Here is a 21,831-nt window from a genome sequence, read left to right as displayed (position 1 = left end):
CATGGTATCTCTCTCCATCTGTTAATGCCATCTTTGTTTTCTTTTATCAGTGTCTTATAGTTTTCTATATACAGTTTTTTGTCTCCTTAGGTAAGTTTATCCTTATATATTATACTCTTTTAATTAAAATGGTAAATGAAACTGATTCCTTAATTTCTCTTTCTGAGTTTTCATTGTTACTGTATAGGAATGCAAGTGATATTTGTGTATTGATTTTGTATCCTGTGACTTTACTAAATTCATGGATTAACTCTGTTTAATTTTCTGATAATATCTTTAGGGTTTGCATCTGTAAGGGACTATAATTATTTAGAAAAAGAAATCTGCTTTTAAAAGAGAATGTTAAAAAAAAAGAATATACATATATATATATATATATATATATATATCAGTAAGTTCAGTTCAGTTCAGTCGCTCAGTCGTGTCCAACTCTTTGTGACCCCATGAATCACAGCACGCCAGGCCTCCCTGTCCATCACCAACTCCCAGAGTTCACTCAGACTCACGTCCATCGAGTCAGTGATGCCATCCAGCCATCTCATCCTCTGTTGTCCCCTTCTCCTCCTGCCCCCAATCCCTCCCAGCATCAGAGTCTTTTCCAGTGAGTCAACTCTTCACATGAGGTGGCCAAAGTACTGGAGTTTCAGCTTCAGCATTATTCCCTCCAAAGAAATCCCAGGGCTGATCTTCAGAATGGACTGGTTGGATCTCCTTGCAGTCCAATATGTATAACTAAATCACTTTGTTGTACCACAAACTAACAAAACATTGTAAGTCAACTATATTTCAATAAAAGTAAAGAGATGAGAGGAAGAAATATTATCAGCTATTTTGATTTTAATTTTTAACATTGCTGTAAGAATGAGGGAAACATCTGCAATGGACTGCCAATTTTCTCTATCTGACCTATATTGCAAAACACTTGGGGGTGAGATTCAGTAAAGACCAGGTGGAAGCTTGGTACTATCTGCTCCCCCTCTCTCTATATATATATGTATGTATGTATATACATGCTGCTGCTGCTGCTAAGTCGCTTCAGTCGTGTCCGACTCTGTGCGACCCCAGAGACGGCAGCCCACCAGGCTCCCCCGTCCTTGGGATTCTCCAGGCAAGAACACTGGAGTGGGTTGCCATTTCCTTCTCCAATGCATGAAAGTGAAAAGTGTGAAGTCGCTCAGTCATGTCCGAGTCTTAGTGACTCAATGGACTGCAGCCCACCAGGCTCCTCCATCCATGGGATTTTCCAGGCAAGAGTACTGGAGTGGGGTACCATTGCCTTCTCCGATGTATATACATACATACATACATACATATATATATATATATATATGTATATTTATATTATATATAAATTATTATATTGTATATATAATACATATATATATATATATACACAGTTTCTACTACAGTGTTAATTATTTATGTCTATTAAGTTAGTAAAATCCTCAAGTCAGCTGTAATCTCCAGTAGTAACATAGCAGTTCTGCTTTCTCCTAATACCTAACATGTGCCTTTGAATGCAGTTATCAGGACTGCCTTCCTTGCCCTTCTTTTTTGCCAAATGTACTGATCCAGATTTATTAACTGAGCTCCTCTTTTTTTTTCTTTTTAAAAAATTGACCATTTATTTCTCTAGAATTTGTTTCATTTATTCTGCATTTCTCTTCCATTTCACTTCCCTTGAAATGCAAGCTCAAAAACAAGGTACAATATCCTCAGAAAGGTCTTCACAATGCTGAACAGATATTTAATTTTTAATTAGTTAGGGCTGTTTATTCTGGCTCTTTTTTTTCTTTCAGTGCTGTCAATGATGTTGTTGCTTCATCTTCAATTAAAATAAGAATGTATAACAAAAATTTATTCATTTTCTTATTTTAAAGACTAGTTCTGATAAATATGTACAATGTAGCTCCTCCAGCTTTTTGTTTGTTTGTTTGTAGCTAGATCCTAGAATCAATATGTAGCCTTGAAAATAACAATAAATTATTAATGTTATTGATACCTTTATTTACATGACCTCCATAGGTACTGCAAATTGAGATGTCCCAGGACTCTTATGACTTCCTTGGCGGCTCAGATGGTAAAGCATCTACCTACAATGCAGGAGACCCGGGTTCAATTCCTGGATCAGGAAGATCCCCTGGAGAAGGAAATGGCAACCCACTCCAGTACTCTTGCCTGGAAAATCTCACGGATGAAGGAGCCTGGTAGGCTGCAGTCCATAGGGTCGCAAAGAGTCAGACATAACTGTGCAATTTCACTTTATTTCTTCAGGACTCTTATAGGATTACTTGCCTTGGTGCTCATGAGTCAGGTAGCTCAGACAGTGACTGGAGAGGCCATTCAAAAGATAAAAGTGGCTGCCCTTAAGCACTTGTAACAAGCATGGGCAAAGACCACTGTGTTATTTTATATTCATTTTGGTTGCTGCAGTGGCACCATGTTTCATTTGTTGGAGGAGACTGTTGCATGAAACAATAGTATAAAGTAATAAAGTGGATTGCATGAGATTTTACATGATTTTGCAGAGCCCTTTTTCTAAACCAATTCTTCAATGCCAAGCTGGAGCACTGTATTCCTTAAGGTTTTGTCAGATGATTAACATCACAGTCACTAAGAATCCTTTAATACTCGTTTCAAATGTTCAATAGTAGAGCATACTGCTAACATATAAAAACATCTCCATTATTATTTCCAACATCATCAAACTATTTCAAACTGTAGGACAGTCGCAATTACTTTAAGGGAAGAAAACAGCATTGGTATCAGACATCATCCTTAGATTCAAATCCAAGTCATTTACCAGCTCGGTAAACTTGGGATTATTAATTTCTCTAAGTCTGTATTTCTTCATGCACATAATGGAATCAGCAGTACTTACCTCACAGAGATTGTGAAGATTAAATGTGTCCCTTTGGATATACCATAGAAATGAATTGATATATCTGGTATTTCTCTAAAAGTAACCACTGAGGTGGGGAAGTTAGTTGGAGATACAGATGGAACAAGATTTTCCATGGCTGAAAATCAGTGAAGCTCAGAATAGGTGGGAATAGACTGAGCGCCGAAGAATTGATGCTTTTGAACTGTGGTCTTGGAGAAGACTCTTGAGAGTCCCTTGGACTGCAAAGAGATCCAACCAGTCCATTCTGAAGGAGATCAACCCTGGGATTTCTTTGGAAGGAATGATGCTAAAGCTGAAGCTCCAGTACTTTGGCCACCTCATGCGAAGAGTTGATGCATTGGAAAAGACTCTGATGCTGGGAGGGATTGGGGGCAGGAGGAGAAGGGGACGGCCCAGGATGAGATGGCTGGATGGCATCACTGACTCGATGAACGTGAGTCTGAGTGAACTCCGGGAGTTGGTGATGGACAGGGAGGCCTGGCGTGCTGTGATTCATGGGGTCACAAAGAGTTGGACATGACTGAGCGACTGAACTGAACTGAGGCACATGGAATTCATCTTTACTTTCGTATGCATTTGCAATTATTCAAAATAAAAAAAAATTGTGTGGTTTTTCAAATGCTGTAGAGTGAATTCAAGTTTGTCTAATGGTTTATAGAGAAACTATTTTCCTTGATATCAGTTTAACAGATTAAGCAGAAACTTGGAAAACCATAGGTCAAACTTTCATCTATGTCCTCTACCCTATATCATAGTGTTATAACTGGAGGAGAACTGAAAAGGGCTAAGTAGTTTACTCAAAATGACACTCCTAGATAACAATAGAATACAACATAGGTCTTCAGCTCCTAAGTAAAAGATTTTCCCATTGTTCATGCTGACTTCTTTAACTATAGCACTTTTTAACATAAGTTCCATCAATTTCTTACATGTAAGATTTTTTTTTTTTTTTTTTTAAATTTTAAAATCTTTAATTCTTACATGCATTCCCAAACATGAACCCCCCTCCCACCTCCCTCCCCATAACATCTTTCTGGGTCATCCCCATGCACCAGCCCCAAGCATGCTGCATCCTGCATCAGACATAGACTGGCGATTCAATTCACATGATAGTATACATGTTAGAATGTCATTCTCCCAAATCATCCCACCCTCTCCCTCTCCCTCTGTGTCCAAAAGTCCGTTATACACATCTGTGTCTCTTTCCCTGTCTTGCTTACAGGGTCGTCATTGCCATCTTCCTAAATTCCATATATATGTGTTAGTATACTGTATTGGTGTTTTTCTTTCTGGCTTACTTCACTCTGTATAATCGGCTCCAGTTTCATCCATCTCATCAGAACTGATTCAAAATGTAAGATTTTTTAAAAATAAATTTACCTATTTGATAGAGAACAAGGGGACTAATTTGAGAAATCTGAGGTTAATTTATACAATCCTTTTAAATCTACTGTTTCAGTTGATCCTTGCAATGATCCTATGAAGTTCACAATGATCTTGTTAGCAAGAGTTATTTCCACTTTCTATGTTAAGTGATAGGACATGTCCAAATTTATTCAACAATTTGGTAATTGAACTAGAACTAAAACTTGGCTCTGGAGATCATTGAACCTGAAATCCACTTTCATTGCTAGTTTTAAACATTTGTAATAATTCCCTTTAACTTTCCAGAATCAAGAATCTTAATCTCTAGCACATTCTAGGGTGATTTTTCTTTCATGCATATTTGGGTTTTCTGTGAAAAAGAAAATGGAGTTTAACATCAGCCTCTGGGGGGAATGAAAGTGGCCGAAAACACTGAACACATTTCAGGTGATTTTGTTGGAACATAAACTCACGTGGGAATACAAAAATCGTAAAATTAGGTATTGTTATTGTGAGTGGCTTGGATCTTTAAAGTGTGACTACATATTGTACATAAGTGAAGTTGCTCAGTTATGTCTGACTCTTTGCAACCCCATGGACTAGCCTGCCAGGCTCCTCTATCCATGGGCTTTTCCAGGCAAGAATACTGGAGTGGGTTGTTATTTCCTTCCCAGGGATTCATCCCAACCCAGGGATTGAACCCGGTCTCCCGCACTGTGGGAAGACTCTTTACCATCTGAGCCACCAGAGAAACATACTTTTGTGTAATTTAGTTTTGGATTTTCTGACAAAGGTATTCCTAAAATCTTATATGGAAATTTCACATTTACATCTTATAAGAAATTTTTTTGGCTTTTATTATTATTATAGTTTATTGCATACTGTGCCTAACAGGATGTTTGGGAGTAATATAGACAGCAGTTTCTTGCCCATTGTTTTACCAAGGAAAAATTAAATAAAATTATTTATACAGTTTCTTCAAAGCCATGGTGGTTAAAATCTATTATGTTATGCTTTTTCTGTTTTTTCTTTTCTTTTCTTTTTTTACTTTACAATATTGTATTGTTTCTGCCACATATCAACATGAATCTGCCACAGGCGTACGTGTGTTCCCTATCCTGAACCCCCCTCCCACCTCCCTCCCTTTACCATCCCTCCGAGTCATCCCAGTGCACCAGCCCCAAGCATCCTGTATCAAACCTGGACTGGCGATTCGTTTCTTATATGATATTATACATGTTTCAGTGCCATTCCCCCAAATGGCACTTTCTATTCCCCTGGAAGATATACAATTAAACTGTCTGAAAATATATGTGTATCTAGTTGGTCTATAGTTACCTTTTTCTAACATAAGAGACATAAGAAATGCTTCTTTAAAATACCTATAATCTCAAAACCCTAAAACATTGATTTTTCATTTTTCAAGCAGTTTCAGAATTTCTTATATGTCAGAGGCAGAAAGTGAGTGGTACCTGGTCAAGATCTTCTGAAATGATTGATTTGTTGTCCTTAGAGTTGTTTTTCTTGTAGCAGAAACTTTTTTAGAAAGAAGATACTCACCAGATTTGGGATATTAGCAAGTAGTGAGGGAGTACTATAAGTACTGTAATTTGAGTTAGAGAATAAGAGTTCTGGTTCTGACTCCATCACTTTTAAACTATATGACCTTGGGCCTCCAAATTACTTTCCTGTGAAATGGAAATGATACATGAAATCTCTCTATTTCCCTACTGTAAAGTTATATAGATGCACATGAGGGATTATTATTTGTATTGCAAAATGGTCTATCTTGTTAAGATACAAAGGAACTTCATAGGTCAGTGTCAGGATCCCCAATTCTTTGCTTTCTTTTGTAGTTGTAGACTCTAGTGACTCTTCTTTGCTTTCCTCCTTAAAGATTTAACTTCTCATTTCACCCCTAGACACTTTTTCCTCCTCAATTCTGGACAAACAGTGAGGTGTGTTTTTACTTGTCAGTTACCTGCTCCTGATGATAAGAAAAATTGAAGGCAAAAGAAGAGAGTGGCAGAGGATGAGATGGTTAGATAGCATCCCTGACTCAATGGACATGAATTTGAGCAAACTGCAGGAGATAGCAAAGGAAAAGGAAGCCTGATATGCTGCAGTCCGTGGGGTTGCAAAGAGTCGGACACAACTTAGTGACTGAACAACGAACAACAGTACCTGCTCCTGTCCTTTGAAGGCACTGTTCACATTCATAAAGCAAGCAGATCACTGTGGAATACAGTGGGTAACAAAATAAACTTGGAACATGACAAAAGATTATACTAATAATCTTATGAAATTTCTATGGTCATAGTCCCAGATGCATGGTTTGTGATGTTTTGTGTATATGAGACATTGACTTGCTATGGATGGGACTCAATCTTCCTCCCTCTCTCCTTTTTTTCCTGCAGTACTCCCTTCCTTAAGAGAAGAACCCAGAGGGGTTGGGATGGGGAGGGAGGTGGGAGGGGGTTCAGGATGGGGAACACATGTACACCTGTGGCAGATTCATGTCAATCTATGGCAAAACCAATACAATATTGTAAAGTAATTAGCCTCCAATAAATAAATAAATATAAATAAATAAATTTTTTAAAAGGAAAAACAAAAAAAAGAGAAGAACCAGAAAGTCCAGCTTCTAGAATGTTTCTTTCTTTCTTTTTTTTTTTTTTTTGGCCATGCCGCTTAGCATTCAGGATCTTAGGTCCGCCTTAAGGGAATCAGGGATGGAACAGGTACCCCCACTCTCCCTCCACCCTCCAACACCCATGTAATGGAAGCACTGAGTCTTAACCACAGGGCTGCCAGGGAAATCCAAGAAAGTAGAGCTTCTAGATACAAAGGCTTGTAGAGCCAATTCAAGCAGAATAATGGTTATTATCGTAAGTAGGTAATTTGCATTTCTGAAGCCCTCCTGCTCATATGGTTCACATCTCCATAACCCAGGACTTAACCAACCCCTCTTTGGTTATTTCCTGACTAATTCTTAAACAATTTCTGAGCAGCCTCTTAGTCACAGACACTTTGAAGTGTGGTGCCAACTCTAGAGAAAAACAAAAAGTTTATAAAGCCCTTGAAAAAACCCTGAATTTTCTTTAAGATTGTGCTGTAAGTCCTAATTCCCTCCTGTTTTAGATTTGGTCTAGCTATATATTAAAACTTTTTTTTTTTTTTTTTTTTTTTAGAGAGAGAAGCATATATACCTTCCTAATAGCTTTCCGTTTACTCATTATTACCAACATTTAGAATGTTGTCCAGGGTTTTCTAGTGGCTATTCCAATTGGCTGTTCTTTGAGTGAGAGGACACTAACCAGAAATGGCTGAGACATTCCTGTCAGCTATACACTTTTGACTAAAGAGTATAGCTAAAATATTTGACTAAATATTGCCATTTGACTAAATATTTGTGATATAGATGAGACAAAAAGTTTTTTTTTTCAGACTCCTTGATTATTGCCATTTATTTCAGGTCAATTCAGTCGCTCAGTCATGTCCGACTCTTCGCGACCCCATGAACTGCAGGACGCCAGGACTCCCTGTCCATCACCAACTCCCGGAGTCCACCCAAACCCATGTCCATCGAGTCTGTGATGCCATCCAACCATATCATCCTCTGTTATCCCCTTCTTCACCTAACCTCAATCTTTCCCAGCATCAGGGTCTGTTCAGATGAGTCAACTCTTCGTATCAGGTGGCCAAAGTATTGGAGGTTCTACTTCAACATCAGTTCTACCAATGACCACCCAGGACTGATTTCCTTTAGGGTGGACTGGTTGGATCTCCTTGCAGTCCAAAGGGACTCTCAAGAGTCTTCTCCAATACCACAGTTCAAAAGCATCAATTCTTTGGTGCTCAGCCTTCTTCACAGTCCAACTCTCACATCCATACATGACCACTGGAAAAATCATAGCCTTAACTAGATGGACCTTTTTGGCAAAGTAATGTCTCTGCTTTTGAATATGCTATCTAGGTTGGTCATAACTTTCCTTCCAAGGAGTAAGCGTCTTTTAATTTCATGATGGAAATCACCATCTGCAGTGATTTTGGAGGCCCCCCCAAATAAAGTCAGACACTCTTTCCACTGTTTTCCCGTCTATTTGCGATGAAGTGATGGGACCAGATGCCATGATCTTAGTTTTCTGAATGTTGAGCTTTAAGCTAACTTTTTCACTCTCCTCTTTCATCAAGAGGCTCTTTAGTTCTTATTCACTTTCTGCTGTAAGGGTGGTGTCATCTGCATATCAGAGGTTACTGATATTTCTCCCATCAATCTTGACTCCAGCTTGTGCTTCTTCCAGCCCAGCGTTTCTCATGATGTACTAGGCATAGAAGTTAAATAAGCAGGGTGACAATATACAGCCTTGACATACTCCTTTTCCTATTTGGAACCAGTCTGTTGTTCCATGTCCAGTTCTAACTGTTGCTTCCTGACCTGCATAAAGGTTTCTCAAGAGGCAGGTCAGGTGGTCTGATATTCCCATCTCTTTCAGAATTTTCCACAGTTTATGGTGATCCACACAGTCAAAGGCTTTGGCATAGTCAATAAAGCAGAAATAGATATTTTTCTGGAACTCTCTTGCTTTTCTTATGATCCAGCAGATGTTGGCAATTTGATCTCTGTTTCCTCTACCTTTGCTAAAACCAGCTTGAACATCTGGAATTTCACAGTTCACGTATTGCTGAAGCCTGGATTAGAGAATTTTAAGCATTACTTCACCAGCGTGTGAGATGAGTGCAATTGTGTGGTAGTTTGAGCATTCTTTGGCATTGCCTTTCTTTGGGATTGAAATGAAAACTGACCTTTTCTAGTCCTGTGGCCACTGCTGAGATTTCTAAACTTGCTGGCATATTGAGTGCAGCACTTTCACAGCATCATCTTCCAGGATTTGAAAGAGCTCAACTGGAATTTCATCACCTCCACTAGCTTTGTTTGTAGTGATGCTTCCTAAGGCCCACTTGAATTCACATTCCAGGATGTCTGGCTTTAGGTGAGTGATCACACCATCATGATTATCTGGGTCGTGAACACCTTTTTTGTACAATTCTTCTGTGTATTCTTGCCGCCTCTTCTTAACATCTTCTGCTTCTGTTAGGTCCACACCATTTCTGTCCTTTATTGAGCCCATCTTTGCATTATAGTATTATTGCCATTAACCTTTCTTATTCCCATGACCATTCACTGGACGTTAGCACACTGTATAGAGGAAGTACTCTGCTAAAAGAAAGGGATACAGAGAAGAACAAGATCAAGTAGCTATTGTGGGTCTCGCTTTATGGTAAGGGAAACAGACAATGCCTTTGTGCAAGGTACTATTTTAAACTTTTAAACACATAGTAAATTGATAAATCCTATGAACTGGTACTATTATTATCCTTATTTTAAAGTTGAGGAAATAGACAAATGGTGATGGAAAAAATTGCCTGAAGTCTTAATGTTATAAAGTTTCAGAACCAGGATATTAACCTAGGCAATATGATGTATGGACAAGAAGGGGAAGTGACTGGGAGATGATAAATTAAGTTTAAGACATATTTCTGCAGTACAGTTTATTGCATCTGATAAACAGTTGGCTGGAGATGGAGAGAGAAGAGTCAAAGGTGATTGACCTTCAATCACTGAGACTGAGAATGGATTGATAGTAGTGCTAAACAATTTAGATTGTAAATATAGGAGGTGGAGAAAGTTTGTAAGCACACTGAGTATAAACAACTTGTCTGATGCCTAGGGGATATTCTTCTGGTCCAGAGAGAAAGATTCTTATCCTTAATAATAATAATGGTAGTGATGATAACAATAGCTAATTATGTTGAGAATTTTTTATATGCTAAGAGCTATTTTAAGTGTGTTTACCTGTACTAATCCATTGAATCCTCACATTAACCCTATAGATATGTCATTTCCCCTACCTCTTGTCAGGTAAAGGAAGTGAGGTTCACAGGTGTTAAATAGCTTATCAAAGTCACTCTGCTTCCTCAACTCTGTTGTTTCATGATCCATAGGAATTGAGGAAGACCAGATAAGAGAGGGCTCTTGAAATTCTCTTGGCTAGAATTAACAAAGCTTAGTCTAGGGGTGGATGAATGAAGAAAGTGAAAGTGAAGTCGCTCAGTTGTGTCCAGCTCTTTGCGATGCCATGCACTGTAGCCTACTAGGCTTCTCCGTCCATGGGATTTTCCAGGCAAAAATACTGGAGTGGGTTGCCATTTCCTTCTCCAGGAGATCTTCCCGACCCAGGCATTGAACCCGGGTCTCCTGCATTGTAGTCAGACGCTTTACCGTCTGAGCCACCAGGGAAGTCCTGGATAAATGGAGAGGAAGCACCAAATTCTCTCCCCTCTCTCCTACACATTTTTCTGACAGCAGCCAAGCAAGCTGTCTTGGCTTTCATTATGGCCTGCCTGTGCAGTAGAAAAATTATCTGACCAGACATTCTTTTTCTACAATCGCACCTCTTTTTCCCCTCCTTCTTAAAATCAGAAATGGCTGCCCTCTCTGGCCTTTTATACTTCACAGTTAATTACACCTCAAACATCTCTTATACTTTAACCTCTTTAACTTTTTTTTATTCTTCTCTACTTTTGTCCAGTTCCTATAATGAGAAGACACACTTCATTATCCTTTTCTGTCACTCATCAAAAACTTTTATAAATGTATTGAAGACTACCATGTGCCAGGCACTACTCTAAGCCTTTTAAATACATTACTGAAGAAAACATCAAAGGTGAAGAAAATCTCTGCTTTCAAAATTTTACAATTTAATGGAAATTAGAGTTGAGTTTTCTGCATCTGACTTCTGAAGTACTTATTCATTACTAAATTTCTTCTTCCATTAACCCTAACTCCTACTCCTAAAGAGGCTTCAAAGAAGCCTTAGGACTCAGCAGAGAACAATTTAAAATCTTTTAATTTTACATGGGGAAGTTGAGGATTAGAAAGAAAAATGCCTTGACAAAGATTATAGGATGTAATTCCTGGGCCTCTAACTCCCAGTTCAGTGCTCTCTGCTATACTTGCTGACTCTCCATGTCTGGTTGACCCAGATCTAAAACTGATAACAAGGTGCCTAGTATGAACTCTGAAAGTGAAAGTATTAGTCCCTCAGTTGTATCCCACTCTTTGCGGCCTGCCAGACTTCTCTATCCATGGAATTCTCCAGACAAGAATACTGGCGTGAGTAGCCATTCCCTTCTTCAGGGGATCTTCCTGACCCAGGGATTGAACCTGGGTCTCCTGCATTGCAGGCAGATTTTTTACTATCTGTGCCATCAGAGAAGCCCAGAGTAACCTCTGACACATAGTAGTTATGCATAAATATTTTGTAAATGTTGAATATATACATGAACAGCTCTACTCATATGTGGATCAAAGAAAATAAAATGTGTTTTGAGATAAAACTGGAGATATTTTAGAGTGTCAGAATTCTCCAAACTCTTTGATAATGACCCAGAAATTTTCTTCATAATCTCAGTAGAAGATTCTTTGTGTATTATTGCCTATCTAATTATCTAATTAAGACTATTTTCTTCAATTCCTAACAGTCAATAAACGAAGGAATTATTTATAAGTTTATCTTTTACTCTTTTGTGTTTCTGTATTATAACTTGTATTCTTGCTGATTGTTTATTTAACTACATTAGGTCTTAAACAGCTATTGTGACCCATAAAATGAACATTTCTGTGGGTAAATGTAGTTGACATCCAAAACAATTAACTGTTTTATAGACTATCTTTTGAAATGCAACCAGGACATAAATGAAACTAATTGTAATTGACTTGGTTAAACTTAGTGTGATCTGAAATCTGATCAGTTAAGTCAAAAGCAAGCTGTGACTTCATCTTTCTTGCCCTATTTTTTCACCTCTAGTGAGATTAGAATGTAGCTAAATAAAAGGAAATCTGGTTGATGAGGTGCTGGTAGGTACTAGTGATGGAAATTATTATGATGGTATAGGGCAGCTGAATGAAGCCACCTAGTGTTTACTTTCATTAAGAGGAAAAAAGAAACACTTGGTGGCTTCATTCAGCTACTCTACATCATCACAGTCATTTCTTTAACGGTAATATTTTGATATTCTGATTACCTGCCCTGTGTTGCAAAACTCCTATATATCCTATCTCCCCCACCCCTTACTTCCTCAAAGCAGTTCTCTCAGAGTTTACTCGAGATGCTGCCTGCCAGGCTTAAAGTCCTAAAAAGTCCTGCCAAATAGTACATAACTCAACTTTTAGGTTGTGAATTTTTTTTAATTGAATATATATCTGAATCACTGTGCTGTACACCTGCAACTAATATGACATTGTAGATCAAATATACTTTGATTTTTTAAAAAAGAGGAAAAATTATCTAAAAGAGAAATAGAAAAATGCTTATATTAACCACTCTTGGCTTGTATTTTTAAGAGAAGTAGAAAGATAAAATGCTTCTTTAGAGAGATTTGGCATTGATGTGTAAGCAAGTTTATTAGAGTAAATATCCGTACAGGAGGGTGGAACTCTCCTGTATGGAATGAGAATTAGACCAGAACGGGGAGGATTCAGGAAACTATATAGCTATAATGATATTCTTTCGAAGGTAGTGCTAGTTGGACAGGTTGGAAGAAACAAATTCATGTGCATAGAAGACATGAGGGAAAGAGGCAGCTAATACTGCTGGGGACCAGTCAGGGCTATCTTGGTAAGCAGAATATGCAAATTAGAATGTTGTCCAAATTCTGACTTCTTAGTATCTAGTAAGTCCCTGAAAAATAATATTTCTAGAATACAAACAGGTGTAACCAAGGGTTAGTGGCATACTGCATCCATACAGTGAGTTAGATTTTATTTTTAAATTGTCTTTCCCTTGATTCTTTTCCAGATATGGATGAACTCATAAACAACTGGGAGGCCCAACTTAATTCAGAAGGTGGCTCAATGCATATGTTCAAACAGGTCGGTTATCAAGAAAATGAATATTCATATTGAGCCATAATAGTGTTCAGTATACATGGTATCATAGAGCTGAAGCTCATTTTTCTTTCTAACAACATGTTGGGGACTGAGAGGAGTGAAAGAAGGGAGGTTTACAGAAAATACTTGGATGCCTAGGTTTCTGGTTCAAATAGGGAGTAAATCTGGCATAAAAGAAGTATATCCTTTGGGATCAAGGCTATATGGACGAGATTAGACACTTGGTAAAAAACAGAAATCACTTATCTTGCATTGTTCCATATTTCAAGCACTCTGAAGACTAAATTCAATGTCTTATTTGATCTTCACAATAATTTTTGGATAGTGTGTTAGTCAGTATTCTACAGATAGAAATACCAGAATGTATATTTTTCAATCTCTCTCTATCCTTATATCTAAAAATATGCATAAAATTTGTATCTATCTATATCTATCTACTCCATATGTCTGTAGACACAAATTATATATATATATAAAGGTATATCTTTACACCTAAAATAAAATTACATCTCTCTCTGTATATAGCTATATATATATGTGTATATATAAAATTACATCTCTATCTATATATAGCTATCCAAATATACATATCCAAATATACATATCTTTATCTAACTACCTATCTAAAGAGAAATAATTTTTGTGTGTACTTACTTATTTATTTTTCAATTGGAGGAAAATTGCTTTATAGTGTTGTGTTGATTTCTGCCATACCATAAGGCAAATCAGTTGTAATTATTCATATATCCCCTCCCTCTGGAACCTCCCTCCCCTATCCTCATCCTACCACTCTAGGTCACCACAGAGCACGAGACTGGGCTTCCTGTGTTATATAGCAACTTCTCACTGCTATCTATTTTACACATGCTAGTACATGTATGTTGATGCTGCTTTCTCCATTCATCCCATTTGCTCCTTCCCTTACTGTGTCAAGTCCATTCTCTACATCTATGTCTCCATTCCTTCCCTCCAAATAGGTTCATCAATATGATTTTTATAGACTCCATATATATATATATATATATATAAATATACAATATTTGTTTTCCTCTTTCTAACTTACTTCATTTTGTGTAAAAGACTCTAGGTTCATCCACCTCACTGGAACTGACTTAAATTCGTTATTTTTGTGGCTAATAGTCCATTGTATATATGTACCATATCTTCTTTATCCATTCATCTGTCAATGGACATCTAGGTTGCTTTCATGTTCTAGCTATTGTAAATAGTGCTGCAATGAACACTGCAGTACACGTGTCTTAGAATTGTGCTTGTCTTGGGGTATATTCCTCAGTAGTGGGATTGCTGGGTCATATTGTAGATTTGTCACTAGCTTTTTCAGGAATCTATAGAGAAAGAGTTTTTAAAAATTTATTTTATTGAAGTATAGTTGATTTACAATGTTGTGTTAATTTCTACTGTACAGCAAAGTGATTCAGTTATACATATGTGTATATATATACTTTTTCATATTCTTTTCCATTATAGTTTAACACGGATATTGAATAGCATTTCCTGTGCTATACAATAAGACTTTGCTGTTTATCCATTATATATATAATATTTTGCATCTGCTAATCCCAAACTCTTAATCCATCCCTCCTCGACCCCCTCCCCCACCCTACCTCCATTAGCAACCACAAGTCAGTTCTCTATGTCTCAGATGTATGCCTAGGAGTGGGATTACAAGACCATATGGCTTATATTCTAGGCAGCCAAAGACAGAGAAGCTCTATACAGTCAGCAAAAACAAGACCAGGAGCTGACTGTGGCTCAGATCATGAACTCCTTATTGCCAAATTCAGACTTAAATTGAAGAAAGTGGGGAAAATCGCTAGACCATTCAGGTATGACCTAAATCAAATCTCTTATGATTATACAGTGGAAATGAGAAATAAATTTGAGAGACTAGGTCTGATAGACAGAGTGCCTGATGAACTATGGACAGAGGTTTGTAACACTGTACAGGAGACAGGGATCAAAACTATCCCCCAAAAACAGAAATTTAGGGAAAAAAATAAAAAAAGGCTGCCTGAGGAGGCCTTACAAATAGCTGTGAAAAGAAGAGAAACAAAAAGCAAAGGAGAAGAGTAAAGATATACCCATTTGAATCAAGAGTTCCAAATAATAGAAAGGAGAGATAAGGCAGCCTTCCTCAGTGATCAATGCAAAGAAATAGAGGGAACCAGTAGAATTAAAAATGACTAGAGATCTCTTCAAGAAAATTAGACATACTGAAAGGTTGTTGCTGAACCATGAAAGATGCTGGGATTCTTGGCCTCTGGAGGAGAAGAATTCAATCTGGGGCCAGAAACGAGGCTTGATTCCTCAGAGTTTTGTGTAATAAAGTTTTATTAAACTATAAAAGAGATAGAGAAAGCTTCTGAGACAGACATCAGAAGGCAGATGGAGACTGCCCCCTGCTAGTCTTTTAGCAATGGAGTTATATACTCTCCAATTAGTTACTAAAATAAATCAAAAGAATGTCCACAGGTTGCAAAGATCTTACTAGACCCATTCCCACTATCCACATTTCAAGATAACAGGAATAGCCAGAAAGTTATCATGGAGGAGAAACTGTCCTCAAGCTGGGTATATCCCTATATCATCCTTAGTACAGAGTACAAACCGAGCCCTTTGTTGTGTAATCATCAGTTTCAGACTTAAAGACAAAACGTTTTCTGAAGATAGATATACTACTAAAGGAAACAATTCCATTCAACATTGCAATGAACAGAATAAAATACTTAGGAATATGACCTGCTTCTTGAGAAACCTATATGCAGGTCAGGAAGCAACAGTTAGAACTGGACATGAAACAACAGACTGGTTCCAAATAGGAAAAGGAGTGTGTCAAGGCTGTATATTGTCACCCTGCTTATTTAACTTTTATGCAGAGTACATCATGAGAAATGCTGGGCTGGAAGAAGCACAAGCTGGAATCAAGATTGCCAGGAGAAATATCAATAACCTCAGATATGCAGATGACACCACCCTTATGGCAGAAAGTGAAGAGGAACTAAAGAGCCTCTTGATGAAAGTGAAAGAGGAGAGTGAAAAAGTTGGCTTAAAGCTCAACATTCAGAAAAGGAAGATCATGGCATCTGGTCCCATCACTTCATGGGAAATAGATGGGGAACCAGTGGAAACAGTGTCAGACTTTATTTTGGGGGGCTCCAAAATCACTGCAGATGGTGATTACAGCCATGAAATTAAAAGACGATTACTCCTTGGAAGGAAAGTTATGACCAACCTAGATAGTATATTCAAAAGTAGAGACATTACTTTGCCAACAAAGGTCCATCTAGTCAAGGCTATGGTCTTTCCAGTGGTCATATATGGATGCGAGAGTTGGACTGTGAAGAAGGCTGAGCACTGAAGAATTGATGCTTTTGAACTGTGGTGTTGGAGAAGACTCTTGAGAGTCCCTTGGACTGCAAGGAGATCCAACCAGTCCATTCTGAGGGAGATCAGCCCTGGGATTCCTTTGGAGGGAATGATGCTGAAGCTGAAACTCCAGTACTTTGGCCACCTCATGCGAAGAGTTGACTCATTGGAAAAGACTCTGATGCTGGGAGGGATTGGGGGCAGGAGGAGAAGGGGACAACAGAGGATGAGATGGCTGGATGGCATCACCAACTCGATGGACGTGAATTTGAGTGAATTCTGGGAGTTGGTGATAGACAGGGAGGCCTGGCGTGCTGCAATTCATGGGGTCGCAAAGAGTCAGACACGACTGAGCTACTAAACTGAATTGAACGGAAGGAAACAAAAGACCTATATAGAGAAAACTATAAAACACTGGTGAAAGAAATCAAAGAGGGTACTAATAGATGGAGAAATATACCATATGCATGGATCGGAAGAATCAATATAGTGAAAATGAGTATAATACCCAAAGCAATCTACAGATTCAACACAATCCCTATCAAGCTACCAATGGTATTTTTCACAGAGCTAGAACAAATAATTTCACAATTTGTATGGAAATACAACAAACCTCGAATAGCCAAAGCAATCTTGAGAAAGAAGAATGGAACTGGAGGAATCAACCTGCCTGACTTCAGGCTCTACTACAAAGCCACAGTCATCAAGACAGTATGGTACTGGCACAAAGACAGAAATATAGATCAATGGAACAAAATAGAAAGCCCAGAGATAAATCCACACACCTATGCACCCCTTATCTTTGACAAAGGAGGCAAGAATATACAATGGAGAAAAGACAATCTTTTTAACAAGTGGTGCTGGGAAAACTGGACAACCACTTGTAAAAGAATGAAACCAGAACAGTTTCTAACACCATACTCAAAAATAAACTCAAAATGAATTAAAGATCTAAACATAAGACCAGAAACTATAGAACTCCTAGAGGAGAACATAGGCAAAACACTATCCAACAGAAATCACAGCAAGATCCTCTATGACCGACCTCCCAGAAGACAAGACTGGAAATATAAGCAAAAATAAACATTAGGACCTAATTAAAATTAAAAGCTTCTGCACTACAAAGGAAACTCTAAGCAAGCTGAAAAGACAGCCTTCAGAATGAGAGAAAATAATAGCAAATGAAGCAACTGACAAAGAATTAATCTAAAAAATATACAAGCAACTCCTGCAGCTCAATTCCAGAAAATAAATGACCCAATCAAAAAATGGGCCACAGAACTAAACAGACATTTATCCAAAGAAGACATACAGATGACTAACAAACACATGAAAAGATGCTCAACATCACTCATTATCAGAGAAATGCGAATCAAAACCACAGTGAGGTACCATCTCAGGCCAGTCAGAATTCCTTTAAAAACTGGAAATAGAATTGTCATACGACCCAGCAATCCCACTGCTGGGCATAAACACTGAGGAAACCATAACTGAAAGAGACACGTGTACCCCAATGTTCATCACAGCACTGTTTATAATAGCCAAGACATGGAACCAACCTAGATATCCATCAGCAGATGAATGGATAAGAAAGCTGTGTTACATATACACAATGGAGTATTACTCAGCCATTAGAAAGAATACATTTGAATCAGTTCTAATGAGGTGGATGAAACTGGAGCCTATTATACAGAGTGAAGTAAGCCAGAAAGAAAGGAACCAATACAGGAGTAACAGGCAAATTTGGCCTTGGAATGCGTAATGAAGCAGGGCAAAGACTAATAGAGTTTTGCCACGAAAATGCACTGGTCATAGCAAACACCCTCTTCCAACAACTCAAGAGAAGAATCTACACATGGACATCACCAGATGGTCAACACCGAAATCAGATTGATTATATTCTTTGCAGCCAAAGATGGAGAAACTCTATACAGTCAACAAAAACAAGACCAGGAGCTGACTGTGGCTCAGATCATGAACTCCTTATTGCCAAATTCAGACTTAAATAGAAGAAAACAGGGAAAACCGCTAGACCATTCAGGTCTGACCTCAATCAAATCCTTTATGATTATACAGTGGAAGTGAGAAATAGATTTAAGGGCCTAGATCTGATAGAGTGCCTGATGAACTATGGAATGAGGTTCGAGACATTGTGCAAGAGATAGGGATCAAGACCATCCCCATGGAAAAGAAATGCAAAAAAGCAAAATGGCGCTCTAGGGAGGCCTTACAAATAGCTATAAAAAGAAGAGAGGCAAAAACAAAAGAGAAAAGGAAAGATATAAGCATCTGAATGCAGAGTTCCAAAGAATAACAAAAAGAGATAAGAAAGCCTTCTTCAGTGATCAATGCAAAGAAATAGAGAAAAACAACAAAATGGGAAAGACTAGAGATCTCTTCAAGAAAATTAGAGATACCAATGGAACATTTCATGCAAAGTCGGGCTCTATAAAGGACAGAAAAGGTATGGACCTAACAGAAGCAGAAGATATTAAGAGGTGGCAAGAAAACACGGAAGAACTGTACAAAAAGATCTTCATGACCCACATAATCATGATGATGTGATCACTATTCTAGAGCCAGACATCCTGGAATGTGAAGTCAAGTGGGCCTTAGAAAGCATCACTACGAACAAAGCTAGTGGAGGTGATGAAATTCCAGTTGAGCTGTTTCAAATTCTAAAAGATGATGCTGTGAAAGTGCTGCACCCAGGATGCCAGCAAATTTGGAAAACACAGCAGTGGCCACAGGACTAGAAAAGGTCAGTTTTCATTCCAATTCCAAAGAAAGTAAATGCCAAAGAATGTTCAAACTACCACACAATTGCACTCATCTCACACACTAGTGAAGTAATCCTCAAAATTCTCCAAGCCAGGCTTCAGCAATACATGAACCATGAACTTCCAGATGTTCAAGCTGGTTTTAGAAAAGGCAGAGGAACCAGAGATCATATTGCCAACATCTGCTGGATCATTGAAAAAGCATGAGAGTTCAATAAAAACATCTATTTCTGCTTTATTGATTATGCCAAAGCCTTTGACTGTGTGGATCATAATAAACTGTGGCAAACTCTGAACGAGATGGGAATACCAAACCACCTAACCTGCCTCTTGAGAAACCTGTATGCAGGTCAGGAAGCAACAGTTAGAACTGGACATGGAACAACAAACTGGTTCCAAATAGGAAAAGGAGTATTTCAAGGCTGTATATTGTCATCCTGCTTATTTAACTTATACGCAGATTACATCATGAGAAACGCTGGACTGGAAGAAGCACAAGCTGGAATCAAGATTGCCAGGAGAAATATCAATAACCTCAGATATGCAGATGACACCACGCTTATGGCAGAAAGTGAAGAAGAACTAAAGAGCCTCTTGATGAAAGAGAAAGGGGAGAGAGAAAAAATTGGCTTAAAGCTCAACATTCAGAAAACTAAGATCATGGCATCTAGTCCCATGACTTCATGGCGAATAGATGGGGAAACAATGGAAACAGTGTCTGACTTTATTTTTTGGGTTCCAAAATCACTGCAGATGGTGACTGCAGCCATGAAATTTAAAGACGCTTACTCCTTGGAAGGAACTATATGAGCAACTTAGACAGCATATTCAAAAGCAGAGACATTGTCAACAAAGGTTTTTCGAGTAGTCATGTATGGATGTGAGAGTTGGACTATAAGGAAAGCTGACTGCAGAACAATTGATGCTTTTGAACTGTGGTGTTGGAGAAGACTCTTGAGAGTCCCTTGGACAGCAAGGAGATCCAAGCAGTCCACCCTTAAGGAGAAGGACTTTTGGACTCAGAGGGAGAGGGAGAGGGTGGGATGATTTGGGAGAATGCCATTCTAACATGTATACTATCATGTGAATTGAATCGCCAGTCTATGTCTGACGCAGGATGCAGCATGCTTGGGGCTGGTGCATGGGGATGACCCAGAAAGATGTTATGGGGAGGGAGGTGGGAGGGGGGTTCATGTTTGGGAATGCATATAAGAATTAAAGATTTTAAAATTTAAAAAAAAATAAAAAAATAAACAAACAAACAAACAAACAAACAAAAAAAAAACTAAAAAAAAAAAAAAAGGATTGATATTGAAGCTGAAACTCCAATACTATGGCCACCCGATGAGAAGAGCTGACTCATTTGAAAAGACCCTGGTTCTCGGAAAGATCGAGGGCAGGAGGAGAAGGGGAGGACAGAGGATGAGATGGCTGGATGGCATCACTGACTCGATGGACGTGAGTCTGAGTCAACTCCGGGAGTTGGTGATGGACAGAGAGGCCTGGCATGCTGCCATTCATGGGGTCGCAAAGAGTCGGCCATGACTGAGTGACTGAACTGATTGATGGTAACTGTAATTTTAGTTTTTTTAAGAACCTCCATACTGTTTTCTATAGCGACTGCATCAATTTACACTTCTAAAATCAGTTTAGAAGGGTTTCCTTTCATTATACCCCAGAGAGAGAAAAACTTTAAGGAACTGGCTAACATGATTATGGAATTCTAGTGAATCCAAAATTTGATGGGGTAGACTGGCAAGCTGGAGAGCCGTAGAAGTGTTATATTATAGTTCTAATCCAAAGGCAGACTGCTGAAAAAATTTGTTCTCCCTTGGAGGAGATCATTGTTTATTAAAGCCTTCAAGTGATTGGATGAGGCCAAACAACACTATGGAGGGTAATCTGTTTTGTTCAAAGTTCAATGATTTTAATATTAATCTCAGTTCAGTACAGTCCCTCAGTCGTGTCCAACTCTGCGACCCCAAGGTCTGCAGCATGCCAGGCCTTCCTGTCCTTTACCAGTTCCCAGAGCTTGCTCAAACTCATGTCCATTGAGTCAGTGATGCCATCCAACCATCTCATCCTCTGTTGTCCCCTTCTTTTCCTGCCTTAATCTCACACTCCCCCGAAAAAAAAAAAAAAAAGAAAGAAAAAAAAAAACCTTCATGGAAGCATTCAGAATAATGTTTGACCAAATATCTGGACACCTGGCCCAGCCAAGTTGACACATAAAATGAACCATCACAGATAGGTATTCTTAATGTTCCTATTTTACAAATAAGAAAGTTGTGACCTTGGGCACTCCCAGAACAATGATTCAAAACAGATTATCTGGTTCTTACAGATAAACATTCTGTGTTAGATGTGGAAGTTCCATTTTCCTCAGGGTTGAGTTCTAAAGTCATTGCATATGTGAAAACCAAATACAGTCCAATTATCCT

At 38.4% G+C, this 21,831-nt stretch overlaps 1 protein-coding gene across 2 annotated transcripts in view; it reads left to right on the top strand.

The window, feature by feature from the left end:
• KLF8 (KLF transcription factor 8) overlaps positions 1 to 21,831 on the top strand; it is a 304,726-nt gene that overhangs the window by 158,169 nt on the left and 124,726 nt on the right. The window contains exon 2 of one of the 2 annotated variants that reach the window (XM_027963670.3): positions 13,132 to 13,205. The exons of the other annotated variant lie outside the window; for it this stretch is intronic. Within the exon in view, the coding sequence (XP_027819471.2) occupies positions 13,134 to 13,205 (72 nt within the window). The 5' untranslated portion in view covers positions 13,132 to 13,133. The remainder of the gene's footprint in view (positions 1 to 13,131; positions 13,206 to 21,831) is intronic. 2 annotated transcript variants of the gene reach the window in all.

The sequence above is a fragment of the Ovis aries genome, chromosome X, assembly GCF_016772045.2.
Source record: "Ovis aries strain OAR_USU_Benz2616 breed Rambouillet chromosome X, ARS-UI_Ramb_v3.0, whole genome shotgun sequence".
In the NCBI taxonomy this organism is placed as follows: Eukaryota; Metazoa; Chordata; class Mammalia; order Artiodactyla; family Bovidae; genus Ovis; species Ovis aries.
The sequence above is the reverse complement of the archived record's forward strand: the minus strand, read 5'-3'. Positions and strand labels throughout refer to the sequence as shown.